This window comes from Brienomyrus brachyistius, chromosome 16 (genome assembly GCF_023856365.1).
Source record: "Brienomyrus brachyistius isolate T26 chromosome 16, BBRACH_0.4, whole genome shotgun sequence".
Taxonomy (NCBI): Eukaryota; Metazoa; Chordata; class Actinopteri; order Osteoglossiformes; family Mormyridae; genus Brienomyrus; species Brienomyrus brachyistius.
In genome coordinates this window covers 13,688,074-13,709,576 of record NC_064548.1, presented here as the reverse complement: position 1 = coordinate 13,709,576, position 21,503 = coordinate 13,688,074, and the positions used below count along the sequence as shown (strand labels likewise).

Here is a 21,503-nt window from a genome sequence, read left to right as displayed (position 1 = left end):
CTGGGAGTCAGGATGCGGAGGCAGGAGCCTGACTGCTAGGGGAGATGCTCATGTAGATATCCCTCAGGAAAGCTTTGGAAGCTAAGGGATGAAGACTCGATGAGCCTCTCTTAATCAACCACATTTAATACTGTATAACACTGACCGATATTATGTCTAAAGGTTTATTTTTTGAATGATTATCATAACTCTATGTATCTGCTTTAATCTGATAAGGTACTATTTTAGTACTGGGTACTTCCTTATGTTCTATTAAATATGAAAAATAAGATCTGGGATTAAATCATTTTTACAATTTTTCAATTACTTACTTAATAAACATAACGCAACTTTCATAATACTTTCCTTAAATAACTACCAACAGTGATATGATGGAGGAGATGTGACCGTTTTCTTGCAAGTGTCCTCAGCTTCAAAGGAAATTCCACCTCCATGAGACCATCCACCTACGCAGAGATCTTTAAGTGCTGCATCACCCAGGAGAAGGCTGTCTCGCATTATTCTTGAACTGTTAGCCACCGAGAAGCATGAGCTACATGACATTTTCTGTGAAGGACTGCAGGAGAGGTGTGGTGGTCATAGAGGGGACATTTACAGTAGATGCTGTCACACTGGTGACAACTGGAGAGGAGCATCCCCATGTGACACCCCTGAATATGCAGTAAAAGGCAATAAAATCCAACTGCAGAGTTCAGAAAAAAAAAATCTAGCTACCACACCCCACACCCATTCCAGCATCAGACATGGCAAGTAGAGAGTGAGGGGGAGCACAGTGTCTCTGGAGACGTCGCCCTCCTCATGTGAGCTGGGGAGGGACACCAATCGAGGGCTCCGGGAAAGGAGCAAAAGAAGGAAAAATGCCTGGTGATTTTGTTCACAGGGACTCATCTCATCCCTGCAGTTCTTGTACGCTGAGGCTCGCCTGATAAACTCTGCTTTCAAGGGCAGTCAGAGAACATTCCCTTAATTGAACTAAACTCGGGCTTCATTGTAAAGCATGGCAGGTTCTCAAGAGCACCACTCTCTGTACAATACTCATTCAGAGTTTCGCCTACCCAAGCAACGTCTAATGACAGATTTCTGCAATACTCTATTTCATTAAATGTAAGGGGCAGATCCCTGCATAACTCTGCTTCATTAAATGTGAAGAGGCTGATCTCTACATATCTCTACTTCATCAATGGGCGGATCTCTACCTAACCCTGCTTCATTAATGGGCGGATCTCCACCTAACCCTACTTCATTAATGGGCGGATCTCCACCTAACTCTACTTCATTAATGGGCAGATCTCTACCTAACTCTGCTTCATTAATGGGCAGATCTCCACCTAACCCTACTTCATTAATGGGCAGATCTCTACCTAACTCTGCTTCATTAATGGGCTAATCGCTACTTCATCAATGGGCTGATCTCTACCTAACTGTACTTCATTAATGGGCTAATCGCTACAAAACTCTACTTCATCAATGGGCTGATCTCTACCTAACTCTACTTCATTAATGGGCTAATTTCTACAAAACTCTACTTCATTAATGGGCTGATCTCTACATAGCCCTACCTCATTAAGTGTACAGGCTTAAATCTCTACATAACTCAACATTATCGATCTGAAGGGAGCGTTTCCTCGTGTGTCTGCCGTCTGTCTTACCTGTTACATCCCTAACTGTAACTGATAACTTGCTTCAGGATTACTGCCAGCATCAATACAGACACGGTGTGGGCATACAGGTTGACAGCTCGTGATGGACGGCTCCTTAGCCAGGAGGGAGGGAGGGGGAGAGAGAGAGAGAGAGAGCGCGCACAGCGTGCAGCTGGTGACTTACGCGCGAAGTGGCTGGCAGCCGAGGGGTTGGCGCTGTCGCTGCTGTCGCCGCTCTCGCTGCTGGAGACGTCATCTTCGGACTCGCGGAGGGACGAGCATGGCGAGGAGCCATCCACTTCGTCCAACTTCCTCTTCAGTATTCCGCTCATGGCCACGCTCTGCACCTGTTACGTAACCACAGGCAACACTGCGTTCCACGTTGGAGGCTCCTGGAATCGTCTATGCTCTCAGTTAAAGCCCCCCACCCCAACTCCTCAGTCCGGGGCAGCTGATTGGCCGGCTGAAGACAACCCGACAGTAAAAGGAAGAACAACTTCTTATTGCAATTCCATAAATTAACTTCATTTTCAGACAGCAGTCCAGTTTTTGAGTCTTCGATTAGGATTCCAAAACGATCCGTTTAATATTCTGACACCATGTTCCATTTGCACATCTCGAAAAATAACAACGTACGTCGTAAAAACACGGTAAAATTGAGGGTGGGGTGTGAGCCCCTCCAGGTGGATTGTGAAGCCTGAACACAGAATATGAAGCATCAGCGTTCGTCTGAGGTGGCAGCATGAAATGTAATTGCCGTCACAGCTGAAATAGCGGTGCAGGCGGTGCGACTCGTGATTGAAAATACCCACTGGCTGCAGAGTTAATTAATTTGCTTCTTATGGGAAATTAGAGTTGCCTAACAATATGGTAGCTATGAATTTCAATTGAAATTTACATGCCACCAGTGTGTGTGCGCTGTGTGTTTTATTTTATTATTTTTAACTATTGTTGTAGACGCAACTACAGACAATGATGCAGAGTCCGAACCTGGCCAAGGGAGATGGGCTAAGACTGAATGTATCACAAGGTATCATCTGAGCACATCTGGGCATCCATCCATCCAAAAACATGCAGTCAGGGTAATGAGTGCCTCTGAATGTGCTGCAGCGGTACCACAGTGTGTGTGTATGCATCTATCACCGGTATTATATCCAGGTGTACCACAGCTTTGGACTCTGTGCTGCCTGGGATGGACTTCAGCCCCCACAACCCCCACAACCCTGATGGGAAGAAGCGGTTAGAAGATCGACGGAGGTTTCGACCCGTTGAGTCGCACAGACCGTATCAGATGACCTGCCCTTTCCTCAACCATGAGCAGCAGGCCGCTCCGAGGCCTGCTGTCAAGTGGAAAAGCGCCAATCTGGAATGGCGGGTGTGCCGGGATGCCCGAGAGAGGCCTCTCAGGCCCCCCCCCCATGAGCGGCACAGCTTCATTAAAGACGTTACAGATTTAGGGCACGAAGCCCCCCGTGGTTACCCGGTCTGAGATTCACTGGGACCGTTCCTTTAAAACTTCGCTCAGTCCATCGGGGAGAATATCGTTACACAGCGAGCACAAGATCAAACAAAATGACAGAGTTTAAATGCTACACTTAAATACTACAAAGGTTATCAGTTTATCGTGAAGGTCGTGCACCAGCTCGGTTATTGCTGATGCTGCCTCACTGGGGAGGCTTCTGGCCTGTGTGTGTAATCTGATAATGCAATTTGTAATATTTGGTCACAGCTGTCACCAAAACCATCAGATGTCTCTGGCGTGGCCTCAAAACACCAGAAGCATTCGGCGTATATATTTAATAGGATGCAAACTATGATTTCATAAATAATTAGCACGCGGCTAATTAAAACACAGCCCAAAGCTAATTTCTCAGAGCAACTTGTTATTTTTACACTGATGCAGCCTAACACTGAGCTTTTAACATGTTATGTTTCAAATGTAAACATAAATACTCCATAACCCTGTATAGGATAAACAGCTGGAACATGAATGGGTAATTCATTAGAGGCATTACCCATATACTGACTAAATGTGCCTTTACATTTACACAGAGGCGCTGCTGTATAGGTAAAGCGAGAGAGACAAAGGTGTGCAGATGAAGGAAAGCAGGGATGGCTGAAATGGAGGAGGCAGGAGAGGTAACTTGATGAGTGGGGGGGGGGGGGGGGACTGACTCGTATGTAGTCACTCGGTCTAATCCATGGGTGGAAGGAGTGTGTGTGTGTGTGTGTGTGTGTGTGTGTGTGTGGGTGGGTGGGTGCTCCTAGTTCATTCTGATGCTGAGACACTCTGGTCCCTGCCAGGAGGGCACCCTCAACCAAGCTCTAGGGTCCGTTCTCGGTGCCCCCGGGCAGAAGAGGTCCCCTGCCTGTCGGGTCACTGTGAGTCGGCATGCAGCCCTGCTCTCACGCAATAGCAGCCAAGACACAAAGGGCAAAGTAAAACACATTCTACTGTATCCTCACTTAACATGATTTTGCTAGACCTTCTGAAAGACCACCTGATGAAACTAGACTAACAATCCCCACAAGTGTAGTGTTGGTATTTAAATACTAAAACTGATTTTTAATTTTATTTGAATATTTATTATAACTATTAATCAACAATTTCACTATTTATTTACCCCAAAATACTCAATAATTACAACAACAACAATAATTATTATCATTAATGGAGATATGCAGCTCATAGGCATCCCACTTACCGAGTAGTGCTATAGTGAGCTTGTGTGTGTGTGTTTTCCATTCAATAAGTGACCTTTGACCTCGTGATCTTTAAAACGGATAAAACTGACACGTAGCTCCTTGCCCCGGTCATAATTTAAGGACAGAAATGGCCTAAAATAAACAGAAAACGGCTTGACTCCTCCTTCCGATGCAGCCTGTATCCATTACTTTCAGATCATCGTAATTATCTCCCCCGTGCTGGAGATCCATTCACGATCTTCGTGTTTCCCGACAAAATCGACTACCATCTCCCACAGCTAGCGGTTTCCATGGAGATGCTACTATACCTACATGATTGGTGATTTTACATCTGATAGTAATTGCACCGCAGAAAATTAATAAATTGCAGTGTTAAATATATGAAGCAGCTCAATATTGTGGCCTCTACGTTCAACAAATCTGAGTTCAATATCAATTAAAAAAACTGTGTTTTTTGTTTGTATTAATAATACAAAATAAAATGGCAAAATAAAGAAAATCTGCACAGCCCTGCACAAAGCTCCCAGCGGCCACATGTGAAGCAGCAGCGATGACAGACTCTCGCAGAGAGATGGACTTCCCTCCATGGAGGAGTCACCAGAGCCGCTGGGATAATTCATGATCCAGGCACCCAGGAATGCTGCCGTAACCCTGTTTGCCATCCGTAAGGATAAATGACCTTCATTTCTGCATCAAGCTCATTTCCAGGGGATCGAATCTACTTTAGCTTGTTGTGGCATATATGGTCTGGCTTCATCTAGCCGCACTCTCTCCTGCAGTCCCCCACCCCCCACCCCCCACCCCCCAGCCCAGGGAGACAGAGTGCTGCCAGCCTTAGCATGGAGTCATACAGAGGCACAGTGTGTGTGGACAGCAAACGCCACCATGTCCACAGTCCCCCCCCGGAGGACTACTACTCACTCCTCTTCTACCTGCCAGCTCCTGCCTAACCTGACTAAGGTGTGGCGGGGGGTGGGGTGCAGTTAGAAAGTGGCCCCTCCCTGTAACCTGCTGTAACAAACAATCCCATGGATGCCCGACTCTCTGACCGGAAGATTTAGCCAGTGGGGTGGGGGGAAGTGGACACGTAAGCCTCGCCCCGATTGAACCGGCACCCCCACCGCACCGCACCATAGCCAGCCCCTCCCCCGGGGGCCCGGCAGGCACATTCTCACTCACCTGCCTCTGCCGCCAGCCTCTGACACCCCAGCCCTCCTCCACCGGCTGATCAAACACCCGGCGTGAGGCTCTAATTAGAGCGAGCGGACTAACCGAGCCGAGCCGCTCCCATCTTCGGCCCGCTGGTGTGCGCTGACCCGCAGTACGGCACCGGAGACAGAGAGAGAGACCTGAATTTTCCCAGCCACCACTCCACTGCCGGGACCATATGCTTTACAGTTTAATAACGGGAGGTGGTCTCTCTCTCTCTCTCTCTCGCTCGCTCGCTCACTCTCTCCCTCTCTCTCTCTCTACCCCCCCTCCCTCCCCACACACGCACACACACAAAGAATCATCAGGCAATGCTGGAGTCTGACGGGCGAAGGAGGCATCCTGCGAGATCACATGGGCGCCATGTCAGAGGGAGCTAGGAGTCCTGCTGCTTCTGTCTCCAGATATTTATACCAGCTGGAGCCAGAAGTGTGGGGGGGGGGGGGGCTGGGATGGATGTCACTAGCAGACCTGGTGCCACAGCCAGTCCAGGTAACCAGCGTGGAGGAGGGGGTGGGGGCTTACAGAACAACTGGCAGTGTGTAGGTTGGTTTCCACTCCTTTTAGGTTCCCCTTTGTCTTAGTGAATGAGCCCATTTCCTGTTACGTTATGAATGAATAGATGACGGGCCTGAATGCAAGACCTTTTACTACCTCATTCCACTCCCAAACTTCTCAGCTCTCCATATAAATGCCCGTACTGTAAAAACCAAGGATGCAGATATCATTTTCTGTAATGCTGTGTTATGTGCGTAAACTGCTCTTTAGAGTGTTTCAGAGTTCAGAGTATTTAAGTTAATTTAACAGTCAAGCAGAGTACGGGCCCAGGTCAGTGTAAGTGGGATGGATCCCTCCGTATAAGAATCAAGAATCACATAAGTCATTGATTATTGTCCAGGCTCTTTCCCGTGCAGAAAAGCCTTCCGACGAAGGCCAAGAGTCATAGCTGATATACTACAGGACAGTGACATCATCCTCACGCCTGGTTAGAAGACAGGACAACATCGTCACAGCGATTTATAGCGGTCAACAGGGCCGGGGGGGGGGGACCCCTGGGTACACACGCATTAATGCCGGATGCAGCAGAATCGTGCTTGTGGGGGTCGTTCAGCTCAGCCGAGGCCTGAGATTTCACGTCTGCTCTCAGTCATGCTGACATTCAAAGGCTGAGAGATGGGATGCGCATTAAGAACATATAAATGTATATATAATTAATTTACAAATATAAATACAACAGCTTCGCATTTCAGGTATGTTTTTATATGCAATTTAAAAGTTTAATAACACCATTTATACTCAAGTATCTATATATGTTAATAAAAGAAAATAACTGCGGACTTTTATTTTTCCAATAAAAATGGCTTCATATATGCAACAGTTTGAAACATAAGAATATTTCTGGAACACAACACTTGCAAGAGAGAACCCCTTGTAGGTCCCTGTGTAGCCTTACAACAAGATACATCATGTACATCTTCAACACAAGCCTTCATACTCGTTTATTTTCATCCTCAGGATCTATGATGCACCACCAGTTCAGTAGTAGATATTATCCTGTAGTACCATCATGACCCGGGTGTCAGCTTACTGAATCTTTGAAAGTGCACCAAGTTGTGCTAGTATTCATGCGGTGCATACTTATGTAATGCTACATAGATCGAATATCGGGAATGAAGATGGAAGGCCACCTGCCTGTCTACGTTTGTGATACGGCCTTCAACACTGGCCCCTTATCTGTCATCAGCAATAACCTGTCGTGCAGAAATGCTAATCGACGACTATCGGTCCGTCTCCCGCGCCGCCGCCCAGCGCGTTTCCTGCTCGGCTCGAGAGCGTCACGAGACGACGTTTCCGCTGGCCCAGCACACCGGCTGTTTGCAGCAGGATTAATCACCTCCGCTCAGGCGTACTTTGGGGCAACGGGGAGCTCAAGTTACGCAGCGACGCAGAAGTGTATTTGCGCATAATCGACCCCTGTAGAAAAACACTTTATGTATCGAGGCATTCGCGAAACAGCGTGTCGGAGCGATGCTAATCATCGTGGAGACCCCGTTTTCAGTGAATGGTGTACCATACTGAAATGAAGTTCTATATGTGCTTGACATTGGTGAAGGTTTATTTAATTAGTTCATTTAATTTAAAATATATCACGATTGCTGAGCGCTAATTGGCATTAGCGTCACATCTAAACGGGCACCCCACATTTAATTTGAAAAAATAACCACCCTCTGGGTCACATGGTTCACATTAAATTGTATTTGATTCTAATTGTAATTGTATTTTGGTCTGGATCTGAATCAGCGCAACACTGATTCTCGGTCACTCCACTTTCCTGGCAGAAGTTAAATTCAATCTAGTCTTCCTCTCTGGAGCCCAGTCTCTCCGCAATGTAACACACGTAAAGGCCACCATTGCCAACGCCAAAGCTCCAGGACTATCGCATGGACATCTGCCGCACGCAGGTCTGCTCCCTCTCACTGCGCAGTGCAGAATCGCAGTGGGGCCTGCGAGGGAAGGGAACGTGGCGTTGTCCCCACGGGGTCACGCTGCCTGCGTCTCACGCCGCTCCGTCGAACCACACAACTGTACCTGTCTTTGTTTAACCACTTAATCAAAAATCCAAAACATAAATATTCACAGTAAGATTAAAGCTCACAACTATAATTTACGTTTTCAAATGTGCTCCCAGCTCCTCCGAATTAAATTCAACCCCTGCTTAAATTCTCTATACACTGTGCATACTACAAACCAGACTATGTGTTTTGCAAATTAGCAAAAGCAAAAATCTTTAAAAGGTGGTGCCTTGTAAGATTGAATGCACTTTGAAGGCAGTACCAATATTCAGAGACAAACTTTTAGACAAATCCAATTTAAATTTGTGCATTAAATACCAGGGAAGCTGTTCAATCCAAAGGCTGAATAGTTTCCACTTAAAGATCTACACCCATATGGTCTCAAATCTGCTCTATGTTTTAACATTCACCCAAGGCATTAAACAGATCCCCTTAGTGTAAGGTGATGACTATCTGAAGGAGAACATCACACAAACAGCATGAGTAATATCCCCCTAAAAAATCCATGTTACAAAAATGTTTACTCAGACCTTTGAAATAACCTCAACTCTACTACGAAGCCAAACCAGAAAACAATAGTGGATAGCCAGCATCTCTCTGTCCGCCAGGCTGTGGCCACTTTCGAAACCGTCTGGGGGAGGTCAGACCAGCTGTTAACCTTGACCTCAGGAGACCCCGGACTCCTTTCCTTCCGCAATCACTATCTGGGTTAAAGGTTCTGCACTTACAACACAGGCGAGAAACCCAGGAATTTCAGTCCCATGCACCCTTCACCAGTTGACAGCCCCCTTCCCCCACCCCTGCCTCCAGGTAGCCTGGGTTTAATTAACAATGGCCTAATCTCCAATTTGCCCCAAGGCCAGGAAGCAGGATGTGCCACTCAGGAAGCATGCCATGTACAGGCCCCCTGCATACAGCCAAAGAAGGAACAGGCTGGATTCCGCCAAAAAGGGACCAGGAGTACCATTTTTGCTGAATCCTACAATTTAAAATGAAAATGATTGGGAAATGTAGACAGTATCCAGGCATTTTATATACTTATCAAGGATTACTGAATGCCCTTTCAATAATTGATTTCAAATGAATGATTTGAAAGTCTTGCTGGAGTTATTGAATGCCGTGCTCTATGAGTAGCATGGGATGGTCATTTGCAGCCAGATAAAAGTCAGAATTCTTCCATTTTATTCAGAAATAAGTAAATCTTATTCACCTGCTGATATGTAAGGTTTTTTGGTGTGCAGTAGATAGCAGAAGAAGCACAACCAGGTGTGCCTCATGAATCTGAGCAGCTGAGGACACCCATTGGTCAAAGGTGAGGAGTAGGTGTGTCAGGAAGGAGGAGGAGACTCCCATGATCCATAGCGGCCTTGCCAAACCCAAGCAGGGCTGAGAGCAGCTAAGCGCACTGCAACCCATAGCAACATCACTGTCAGAGATGACATCAGCCTTCCAGGATCTCAGGTGAGAGGACGTTCCTCCTGGCAGGGCGTCATGCGGTCGAACTCCGGCTGGAAGGAGCGGCAGAAAGACGACGGAATCGTGGGAAATCGGGAGCCTCAAAAAAAAAAATCCTTCAGCTAGAAAGATGTAGCTGTCAGACGCTTCACTAAACCAGACAAACGGCTCTAGTCAGAGCTTGAAAGCATGGCAGCCGGCTGGGGTTCCCCAGAGAGGGGCGGAGGGCTTCATAAATGTGCATCAGAGGGCGCCCAAGGATCAATGCAGCCAAACGAAAGGCTGACTGAACAAGTATTCATTGCATTATTTCTACTGTCCTAAATTACACAAGAATAATGCCAAATTGGAATTTGTCACTGGGGTCAAGGGTCAGCCTCTTCAGCTTAGTCTCTTGTTTCATCATCGTAGGCAGTATCTGTAGCGACATGATTTGCAAGACGCTTTCCATTTCAGTGTCCCTGGGGCCACCCTAGACCCCATAACATTAAATATTATGATGTTTTAACCCAACTTTCAGCACATAACAGAACAGTTTCCATCTGCTGACCTATAAACCTAAGGCTAGATATCTTTACTTTCATAACTTGCAGAATGGCAACACAAACTACTATATTCACTAGTTTCCTAATAGCTGGAAATGTTGCACGATGATAAATATCGGAACATAACACAAAGTCTCAAATTTCATTCTTCATTATAGTGGAGATTGGATGACAGTTTAAATGTAATTTTACATGTGCATGTGTTACAGGTGCAGGAGATGACTTCTGAAGAAAATTTCATTTAATTTTACTCTTCTGATTCAACCTGACATCATGGGGCTCACGTTGTCTATCAATTACATTAGTGTATCATTATGACATCGTTTCCAAAAGGAATGACATTCAGTTACACCTCATGACTGACGGCTGTTTCACGTGTATAATACCACAACAGGTACGTCACTTGGGTCCATTTTTAAAGTCCACTCCAACAGTGGCTTAAACTTTATTTTCCTGACGCCTCCGTGATATTTTTATTCACCCCAATGGACCAAATCCAACAGTTATTTCCAATAAGCCTTATTTGAATAAAGTTTCATATTGGAGCAAACTGCTTCATGTCATGCTGTGAGCCACAGCTCACAACATCCCAAGTCTTTGAGAGACAGAGACCAGAAGGAAAAAAGGACAGACATCAAACCATCTTTTAAATCCCCCGTCTAACCATTTCTTCTATGCAACACAAGCTAACCTCTCCAGATGGCGTGACAGAGAGAATGGCCGTAACTCTAGTTCCATTCTGTCTGAGACGCACATTGAAGACGCAGTGCACAATAAAACAACTTAAAGCAGGGTGTATTCTTTTGTTTTTTTTTTTAAAGGGATCTCTGCAGATGAGGCTTCCTGTCACCTTCATCGGCATGCGTGTGGACAGCGTGTGAGGCTGTCGGCCCGTTCGAACCCGCTCCCGCCGTGCATGGGTGCTCTGCGCAAAGCACAAATGTATCGATATTCCCCACAGACAAAAAAAAAATGCGGTGGATGCCAGGCCCAACGACAACCAGGAGAGGAGGAGTGGAAACGAGCCTGGAGCTCGGTGCTGCCGCCTCCTGCCTGCTCTCTCAGGTCCGAGCTGACCGTGGCGTGGACTCGGCTTTTAGGGTCTCCTGCCTTTTCGTCCTTCACCAAGCAGACTCTAAATGAAGCCACATGTGTGAAGACACAGAAAGATGATACAGAAATCTCTGTAGGCGATGCTATATATGTAATAAGAGGAGCCACTGCTGAACAGGAAAAACAGGATCACTGGAAATAATGCAGATGGAATCTAGAATGTTCTCCAAGATATGGTGTGTGTGTGTATATATACACACACACATAGCAAAACCACTTTTACGTAACATACACTTACGCACTTGTGCACCACATAAACCAGAAAGACACTGACAACATTATCTGTGTTTTTTTAGGTTTAATTACAGAACTATAATCTCATATCAGCAAAGAATCAGTTGCAGAAAACCAAAGCCAGACTGTGTCTGGCTCTCCAGCACTCTGGCTGATTCCAGTCACGGAGTGCCATAATCACGTTTTTTTTCACCTAGGTGTCAATCACAATGATTACCTGAATTATTCATAAAAGTATATTTTATTTATGACTGCATGTTCCCGGGCTTCCAAAAAAAAAAAGTTATAAAAAGAAAAAAAAATCTCCACTCCAGCAGTAACAGAGCTGCCAAACCCAGTTGCAAAGGCAGAAGCTTTTTCAATGGTCTCTGGGACTCTCATTATGAACACGTCGTCATGGAGAAATCCTGGCGCATTTTATGCAAAATATAAACCTTGATAGCTTTGCTTCATCAAGCAAATAGAAAACATACTTTCGTAACAGAAAAAATATAACTCGATATGTATATATGGGGATAGACGTAGAGGTTTAAATGGAGTTCACGCCGGTGTTGCTCGCCCTACACATGCGACAATAAGCGCAGGCAGGGGACAGTCACTGAGGCAGACAGCGCTGAAGTTAAATCCAAGTCACAGCGGAGGGACGTTAAGGGACTAAAATTAGACGCGGAGAACCAGCACACGCCACAGAAAATGACTCAACAGCCGGACTGACTCGCCAGCAGCGCGTTTGCCGGCGATCCCGTATCTCGCCGAGGGGGGGCGTCCCGCACGAAGCCCGCATGGAGGTGCGGCTTTATCATCCATCAGGGCGAAACAGCCGCAACGACAGGGGTGCATGAAGTCAGGACATCGCACTAAGGGCGACTGTAGACAATTACATGTGATGAGAATGCCGCAATAACGAATGCATTTGAGTTACACAACCATCACCAGTTTTTGCCTTAGTCTTCTGGGAGAAGATTTGGTGATTTTCTTAAATGATGCATAAACTTCTCAGTACTTTTAACACTGTAATTCACGGTAACCTTGCGGAGAATCCGGCACAGGGTATCCCTAAACAGACCTGTACACAGCTTAGTGTCGTAAACGTGACCGTCAAATTACCCCGGCGCATTAGAATAAATGGGGTTTTATTTGACGTGGTGTCTACTGTTTGGCTGTTAAACAGGCTGAAATATAATTAGCCACTGGTGATCCCTCACCAAACAGCTTTCCCACATTTTAAAAAACGGTTGCCATAGAGATGACGGGAATAAAAAAAAAAGCAGTGACGCGAAAGATCGTTAGGAAATTTTTTCCCGTGGAAAATAACTGCTGAACAGCTGAACATGACACACAAGAAGTAGACATAAGATAAGATCATCACCATCAATAATAATAATATATAACAATGTTGCCATTGTTATTAATAATAGTCACTATAATAATTAATACAATAAGAAGAAAAAGAAGATTTGAAATAATCTTCGCAAAAGGGAAGAAAATATATTGCCACTGGATTACATTTTAACTGCCTTTTCCCTAATTTATAACAAGAGCATTTCGCCCGCTTACCTGTTTTACCTGTAATTGTATTTAAATACTTTTATTACCAGTAATTCATTGATGGTTTCCAATGTCTAGTAGCGATCCAAATCACAGTGCACTGTAAGGTTTTCATTACACAGTGGAACCGACAATAAACTGAATCCATCAATGTAATTAACTTACCTTCAGCTAAAGTTTTTTTTTTTTCGGTCTGTACTAGTTTAAACCAGGTATATAGAGACTGGTCATACGGTCACCTACCTCAAATTTTAAAGCCTTTTCCGTCCCTGTATTTTTTCCTGATGAGTAACCAATTGTTTTAATTGTTTGTTTATAAGACGATTCATATCCACACCCTTTAATACTGACTTTAATACTTTTGTTGGGGTGAGGTCCGTACGTTTGTCTGCAAAGCACAGCACATCTATGAATGTCTTCAGATTAAATAATGACCTTTCAAACCATTGTACTTGAATCATTCTTTGTTAAAGGAATAGTTTCTTCACAATCACCATTTATGTTTCCTCAATAAAAGTCAGCGTGTACACTGTAAAACAGCTTTTAAAAAGATCTGCACGTATTGTCTTACAATATAAATGTGTTCTAACCTTTTGAGTCTGCCAGCTAAAAATTAAAAAATGACATTTTCTGTAATAAGCACAGGTCAATTCTTATACTATTTACGTGTTACAATTCCATAAATAAAGCTCTGAATGTCAAACACTTTTTGCTCTATGTAAAGGCCCGGGCCAAGAATACGTATCATAAATCATATTGTGTACTTGGTTTAGTTTGGTAACAGTTACTCGGCTTCAGTTTCATTTGGGTGAGTTTCCTCCTGGTGGACATTAGCTTGTAGAAAGTTCCCAGCTGAAAATGCAAGAGCCTTTTCCACATGGGATGCAAACTTACAACCTTTAGGTTAAGAAAGGCCAAATCCTCGGGTGCGATTCTCTCCGTCCTTCAAATGCCCGACAAACGTGGCAGCTACTCACATTATTTATTATTTTTATATTCATTCGGTTCCCTTTTCCATTTTAGTATCACTCCGGTTTCTGTTTGCTTTTAACAGGTGTGGTGAATTTGACTGGTTTTCGGGACAGACGTCCATTGAGTTTTAGTTTTTGTTTAGCGTTAGCCATGCTAACTCCGTGATTCTCCATTCACTGCAGGCTAAAGCACTGCCTTGCAAAATGCACCAGGCCTGACTTCACATTTGCAGCATGCTCCCTTTTCAGACCAACCATGCACCCTGTGCTTGGGACACGTCATTTCTCACTAATCAGAATATTTATAACCGCTTGTAATTTTGCCCCCCCCCCCCCCAGTAAAAAAGAAAACAGTAAAAGAGTGACAATTCATTTAAATTTCGCATTAAAGGTAACGTTTTATTTTATGTTTTCTCCATAAAACTTTTACTTGTTCTGCTCAATTTACTTCTCATCAACAACGGGTACACACCTCCAAGTATTATTAGGTATACTGCTGATGAAATTTTAAAGCATTAAATTATGTAATACTTTATGGTGTATTATTGGAATAAAGTAGGCCAGAGTAGAGACACAAGTCTCACAGTGATGAAACACATTTTTTCTTTGCGCACTTTCAGGATGTATACAGGCAATCAGCAATATCTTTTTTATTATTAATGAGTCATGCACTCTGCACATAGGCTCTACACCTTGAGTGCCATTTCATTTGTGATCTCTCTTTTTTTCAGGGTTAGTTTGCGGAACATCAAAGCACAGTGTATTGCAGTGAAAAGGGCGTATGACACGAAAAACAGTGAAAAAAATCAGCCACACCCCCATATGAAAAGCTTGTGTTCATTCATGGACGCTGCCTAGATATCTGAGGCACGCCTGCGTTTTTTTAAAGCCAGATTCCTCTAACGGCCCACTTTCTTAAGATAAATGGACACTAAATTAGCACTGATCCCACCTCCAGCAGCTGGAACAAATTTCACTGCAGTGCTTTTTTTTTTTTTTTACTTTCAATGGGAGCCAGAAAGTAAAGTCATTCATTTAACTAAGGAATCTGCTGGGAGGTTTATGCACATTGTCTTCTAATCTAAATATGCACTATAGCAACGGATACTCCGGAATCCCGCTCTCAATATCCATATGAATGCATTACTCTCGTTATGTTACTTCCTTCATGTCACAATACTGCATTCATGCTACATTGTGGTATAGTTTCCGCGGTCCTACAAATTCTTAATTTATCGGAAAATTAGCTGTCACTTACTGTATCAATACAGTAACAAAGATTTGAGAATTTCACGGGGCATAGTGGGAGAAGAAATGCTAAAGACCATAGTATTTGTCCTTGAAAAAGGTTATTTTAGCATCAAATATATAGAAAAAAAACTGTTCAAAACAGGTAATGGCCTGTATTGGTCTTGCCCACCTGGCCTATAGGGACTTTATACACGTCCAGCCTATCAATCGCTTATAAAGAGAAGCATGTTTCCTCCTTGGGGCGAACATGTAATAAGCTGGAGACAGACAGAACATTCCTCGCAGCCGCCATGGCAACGTGCCGAGAAGGGGGCAGGGATGTGGGGGGGGGGGGGGGGGGTGGGGGGCAGAGACTGACAGAGAGAGAGAGAGAGAGAGAGAGAGAGAGAGAGAGAGAGAGAGAGAGAGAGAGAGGGAGGGAGGAATAAGCCAAAAGAGCAACCCGGGCCCTCCAGTGTAATATTACAGCTCCTGGGGAGGACATGGGCTTCTTAAGGATCTGTGTCTGTAGCCTGAAACGGGCTGGCCTGCTTATACGTTCACGTGCTGCTTGAGGCTACAGGAAAGAACTGAAGAAGGACCTTCCTCTTTAAAACAAGGCCGCTCACGTTTCAGCCTGCTCTTCATCTGGGACTCCTACTGGAATGGTTTCAGTTAGAAAGCGTAATATCATGCTTAAAAAATGTAAAACACAAAAGTAAATAAAAATGGTACCAACATATAAAACCAGACTCGTGCTCCAAAGTCAAATTCATTGAGTTCAATGTGTTCCTTATATCTTTAATTAAAATCAGATTAGTCCCAAACTTTGGGTTGTTTTTGCCCAAAAGGCAGTTATGTTTTAGATCCACCCGAACCAAAGCACACAGCTCTGCTCCCTCTCCTCCCCTTCTCATTTCCGGCTGGGAATCTGTAAACCAATCATTTTCCATTGTTTCCCCACGACGCCTGAAGGCAGCACCATCTTGAAGTCACGACCATGGATGAAACATATCCCTTCTTCAACAAAACAAACCCGGGTTCATTGGACTGCACACATGATCCCGTGTTTGCGTGGGGGGGGGGCATTTCTCACACGTGCTGCTGAATGTTAAGCTAGCAGGCTATGCCGCAAACCTCTACCCTTTGCATGATGACCTTTCACCTCTGTCATGACACAACTTTCGCTCCGCCTCCCGAGCTCGTATCAATTGAAAGCAGTTAGAAAAAGCAGAGGTACAACAGACACGCTTCCTGTCAGAAGGACCAGACGGCAGCAGCCGGCACCGGTACAAAATCGCCAGAACCAGCCAGACCCAGCTGGTCTCATCCATATCTGCAGATTCATCTCCTGTGATAACTTGCCTTTATTAGCCGCTTAAACACAAGAACACGTGGAGGGAGGGGGGGGGGGGGGGGGGATGGTCACTTGGATATTTATTAGACATTCGGAAAAGTAATTAATCCTTGCAGGTAATTTCAATTATGCTAGGCTTGCTGCCTGCTGAACTGTTGTTGGAGTGCAGTAATAAATGGATTGTGATCACAGAGACGCTGGTCAGGGATGGACTGATTACTGCCCACACGGAAGCATGACGCGGTAAAACTGATAATATGCTTCACATCACTGGTGGTGACATGCTGGGCGTTAACACCCTCGGTCCTCCCACATGAAAACAAAGGCTTTGGCTTCCTTCTTCTGTGATGCTCTGAAAATCAGGTGGGATGGATGCCTTTCCGGAATCATCCCTTACTCTGAATCCATTCTCAATGAAAAAGGACAGAAGAGCATCCAGGCAGCCTGAAACCCCAGGAGATCACGACCATCCGCTCAACTTCTGTGCTCTTTGATGAACCACCAACATTGCTCTGAGAATCTTCCAGAAACCCGGATAACTAAATTGAGATCAGCCGAGAACTTTCTGGGTTCATGGTTGAAGTGCTTTGATTCTTTGTTATTTGCATCCAATACACTCGTGTGACATAACGCCACGACACCAGCATCCCACATCCCACCGCTCAGCACAAAATCATGGGGAGTATCGGTGCACAGCAGCAAGCCCGCCCAAAACAAAATGCTCCTGTAGAGGAATTCTCCTACCTCAGATGAGCGATGGATGGAGTTATGACCTTCTCCAATGTCTGGGCCCTACAAGGAAATGAAGAGAGATGTGTGAATTGACCTCCGTCTGTGACAGAATTACCACCATCAGCCATGGCAGGGTGACCACATACGACTCGGGCATGAAACACAAGCTTGTTCTGTGTCGACGTGCTTGTGAATCGGCGAAGTAGTGAGACGTGACCCTGTGGTGTGTAGGAGACCCCGCGCCAAGGGCAAGGAGGAGGCATCACTGCAACAACCAAACTAGCCCAGCAAACGAAAGTCCAACCTCCACTCGACCACTAACGTCACCGGCCTCTCACCACGTTTCACGCTTGATTCACTGTCCGACGTCAGTGCGATCTTCAGATAAACAGCATTGCTGCTGGAGCAGGTTGGATTTCCCTTGGAATCCCTGGGAATCAGAGCTTTTGTCTGCATGACTGTTACAATCGGCGAGAGGTGTGTTTGTTTCGTTGTTTATTTCATTCACATTGGAGCTCCTTTCGTCAAGAGAGTAAAATAAAGACTGTGGAGGAGACAGAGTTTGACAATGCCATGCTGGCCTTTGTCCTGGAGGACATGGCAAACACATGCATGCAATACATGTGCATCACACATGCAAATGAGGAAAAAATCCTGCCTTATATATTCAGTAAAGGGACTGCATTGCAATTCACAATTACTGACGAGTTCAATAGTGCACCACTGTATACCACTGAACCCTTTAGGCAAACATTTACAAATTGTGCATAATAATTATGTAACCATTAAGTTTAAAATGATACATCCCAAACACTAGAGCAATACCTGAATATATTATTGAAGAGTAAAATTAAAATAAACAAAAATGTATAAATACATTTAAATATAATATATAAATATAACAGATCTACACATTGATAATTAATTAATTCATTCATAATATTTATTTTACTGAAAATATTCTCCTCTGCGTTCACCATAGAATTTGATATTATTAATATTATGGCACCACATTTAAAAAAATGATTTCAACTGCATGTATTCATAATGAGATATGAACACATTAACAGTTGTCTTGGATTTATATTACATTTCTTTATTTCTGTCTCTCTTTTTTAGTATTTACAGAACAGACTTACGACTTACGAAGATAATAATATGTATATGCACATATCTGTTATGACTCTTTATAGTAGGAATACTATCAATAAAATATTGCTTTATCCAATCTTCAGTGAACATAAACACATCCGGAAGAATATCAATTCAGTGTACTAATCAGTGGTTATTAAGAGTCTTTTAATAAAGAAATTGGCTAAAATAAAGCTTCACAAGACACTGGAAATACAGAGGAGCTTAAGGACATTATCGCTTTGTATATGCGATGATGCACTACATTTCCCATCACTGTTACTTAATTATTAAAACACACAATCTTAACAGATAGATCGCTGACAAGGCACCCTGCTTCGCAACGGCTTTTGTTTCACTGTCTCATAATATGGGAAAACTGGTGCAAATCACGCAGTGCACGCTGTAAAAAAATCACGCAAACGCAATTCCCCACAAATGAAAAACTTAGATACCCGAGAATGAATATGGCAAAAATCAATATGCAACTTACCATTCATCTTGTCAAATCTTCACGCAGGACTGCATATCAAAGAGAGCGTATTTTAAGGTATTTAAACACATCGTCCGGAATTAGTTAAATTGGTAAGGTGGTTAAATGTTTTATCTACACACCAGACGACGGAACAAAACTGAGACGCGGAATAACGCCTGTGAAATCGGGCTCAGTGGCCGGCAGCCGCCTGACTGCTCCACACGCTGGAGCCGCAGCCAGGAGAGCTCTTCCGGCTCTTAGGAGAAACAATGGTGCGGGATCGGGCTGACAGAGTTACACCAGCAACGTGACTCCGGCTGGCCAACCCTCCCCAGACGGATTAAAAATATGGAGCCGTCCAGGGAGGCGTGAGGAAGCGGACGAGCTGCAGTGAGCAGTGGGAGCTGGTTGGCGTGCACATCTGAGAAAGAGGCGTCTTTCTATACACGGACCTATCACACACACACACACACACACACACACACACACACACACACACACACACACACGGCTTTGTATTCGTATCTTTGTAGGGACTCTCCATTTATTTCTATGGGAAAAACCCATATCCTAACTATGACTAGCTGAATCCCTACCCAACCCTAACCTTTACCGTAAGTAACAAACAAATCAAACAAAATACAAGACTTTTGGCTATTTTAGTTTTTTGATTGCAGTCATTGATTTTTATTAAAATGAGTTTCCCCCAAAAAAAGTGGTCCCCACAATGTAAAAATAAAAGGTTTTTAATTACATTGTGGGGACACACACCCACACACACACACACACACACACACACACACACAAAGAGATTGGATATCTATATCTCTGTGGGGACTCCATTAATGTATATGGACATAAGCCTAATCCATGCTATGAAGACCCTAACCCCTACCCAGCCCTAACCTTACCCATAAGTAACCAAACAAAATGCAAGACTTTTTTTTTCGATTGCATTCAGAGATACTTATAAAATTGAGTTTTCCTTTGTGTAAAAATGTCCCCACAAGGTAACATATTATATTTATATATATAATTATATGGAACATTTTTGAAGAGGAATGATCTTGTATTTATATGGTGTGCAACTCAAAAGTTCGTCATAATAATAACATTGTACCAATTTAAGTAAAGGTAAATGTTACATTTACATTTACTTAGGAAGTGTGTCACATTCAATAAGTGAACAAGAGCCTAAATTAGTGGTTTGGCTGGTTAGTGCTGGGTTCTCACACCTGCAGGGTTATGGCTTTGCATGGATTTCCTCTGTGGGCTGTAGGTTATTCCAATAGCACTGGACATACAGCTTAAGTGGATCAGTGTCGCTAAATTGCCCTTTGTGTGTGCGTGTGTGTGCAGGCCTGTGTGCAGGCCTGTGTGTGTGTGTGCGTGTGCGCAGGCCTGTGTGTGTGTGTATGTGCATGCAGGCCTGTGTGTGTGTGCATGCAGGCCTGTGTGTGCGTGCGCGTGCAGGCCTGTGTGTATGTGCATGCAGGCCTGTGTGTGTGTGTGTGTGTGTGCGTGTGCAGGCCTGTGTGTGTGTGCATGCAGGCCTGTGTGTGTGTGTGTGTGCATGCAGGCCTGTGTGTGTGTGCATGCAGGTCTGTGTGTGCATCTCCCTTTGATCTCCACCACCTGCATTATATGAAAGGATATGGAAGATGGGTGGATGTGATGTTAGGTGTAAATGTTCTCCTGTGGGTATAATCATTTCCATTCATGGGACACCATAGCATTTATTGGGGAAGTCCATCCTTCAACAACTGCATTCATTCACTGAAACATTCAAATGAAACAAAAATATATATTTTAAAACCTTGCCAAATGGCCTAAAATAATTCACTAAAATGATATGTGGCTTCTTAAACTTTAATTGTGCTTTAAAACATCCATCCATCCATCCATCCATCCATCCATCCATCCATCTATCCATTTTCTGTAACTGCTTATCTTCTGCTTATTCAGGGTCATGGGGGGGTCTGGAGCCTCCCCCTGAAGCTATGAGCACAAGGCAGGGAACATCCTAGCATGGGGCGACATGCATTCAATATTTTTAAAACAGAAAACAGTTCATTTAATGCATAGTGCCAAATATCTTTTCAGTTGTTGCCCGTTTCATTGCGGTTATTTATTTCTGTGATGAGTCTGATAGTATGTCGATTGTTTAAGGCGATATTATACAACCAATATGGAGTAAAAGCACTTGCTGAGAATTCAATCCCTGAGTAGATAATCAACAGAAAGTGGATGTGGGATGTGTATCGTGACCTTAGCTGGTATGTCATCCCAAAGGACCTTATTGAGATCATGGGCCTTCTGACCTCGGGGTCATTATGGTGTTACTCCGGGTTACCATGGTTCATCTGAAGCTTATGTACTGCTTCTGGAAGTATGGAACTGCATGCTTCATTAGGAGCCCTGGATCACCATGATCTGTCTGGAGCAGAAGGCCGCCATGTTGCATCTGGAGCTGTGGAATGCCAAGTTGACAAGGGTAAGGCTCAGATTTGTGAAAGATTTGAAAAGGTAGGGTTACTTTCTTTTGTAATCCACCCAAGGGCATTAATGCGTTAACCATAATTAT

General features: G+C 44.2%; 1 protein-coding gene across 3 annotated transcripts in view; it reads right to left on the bottom strand.

Moving 5' to 3' along the window:
• Window positions 1-19,327, bottom strand: part of LOC125709622 (cysteine/serine-rich nuclear protein 3-like) — a 28,101-nt gene extending 8,774 nt beyond the window's left edge. The window contains exons 1-4 of one of the 3 annotated variants that reach the window (XM_048978249.1): window positions 19,060-19,327; window positions 18,938-18,966; window positions 17,326-17,373; window positions 1,825-1,987 (exon numbers count right to left, since the gene is read on the bottom strand). In XM_048978249.1, coding sequence (XP_048834206.1) covers window positions 1,825-1,987; window positions 17,326-17,373; window positions 18,938-18,940 — 214 coding nt within the window. In that variant the 5' untranslated portion in view covers window positions 18,941-18,966; window positions 19,060-19,327. Of the gene's footprint in view, window positions 1-1,824; window positions 1,988-5,525; window positions 5,624-17,325; window positions 17,374-17,651; window positions 17,984-18,937; window positions 18,967-19,059 lie in introns of those variants that run through there. The other 2 variants (XM_048978250.1, XM_048978252.1) reach the window with 2 other exon arrangements.
• Between the last annotated feature and the right edge of the window lie 2,176 nt (window positions 19,328-21,503).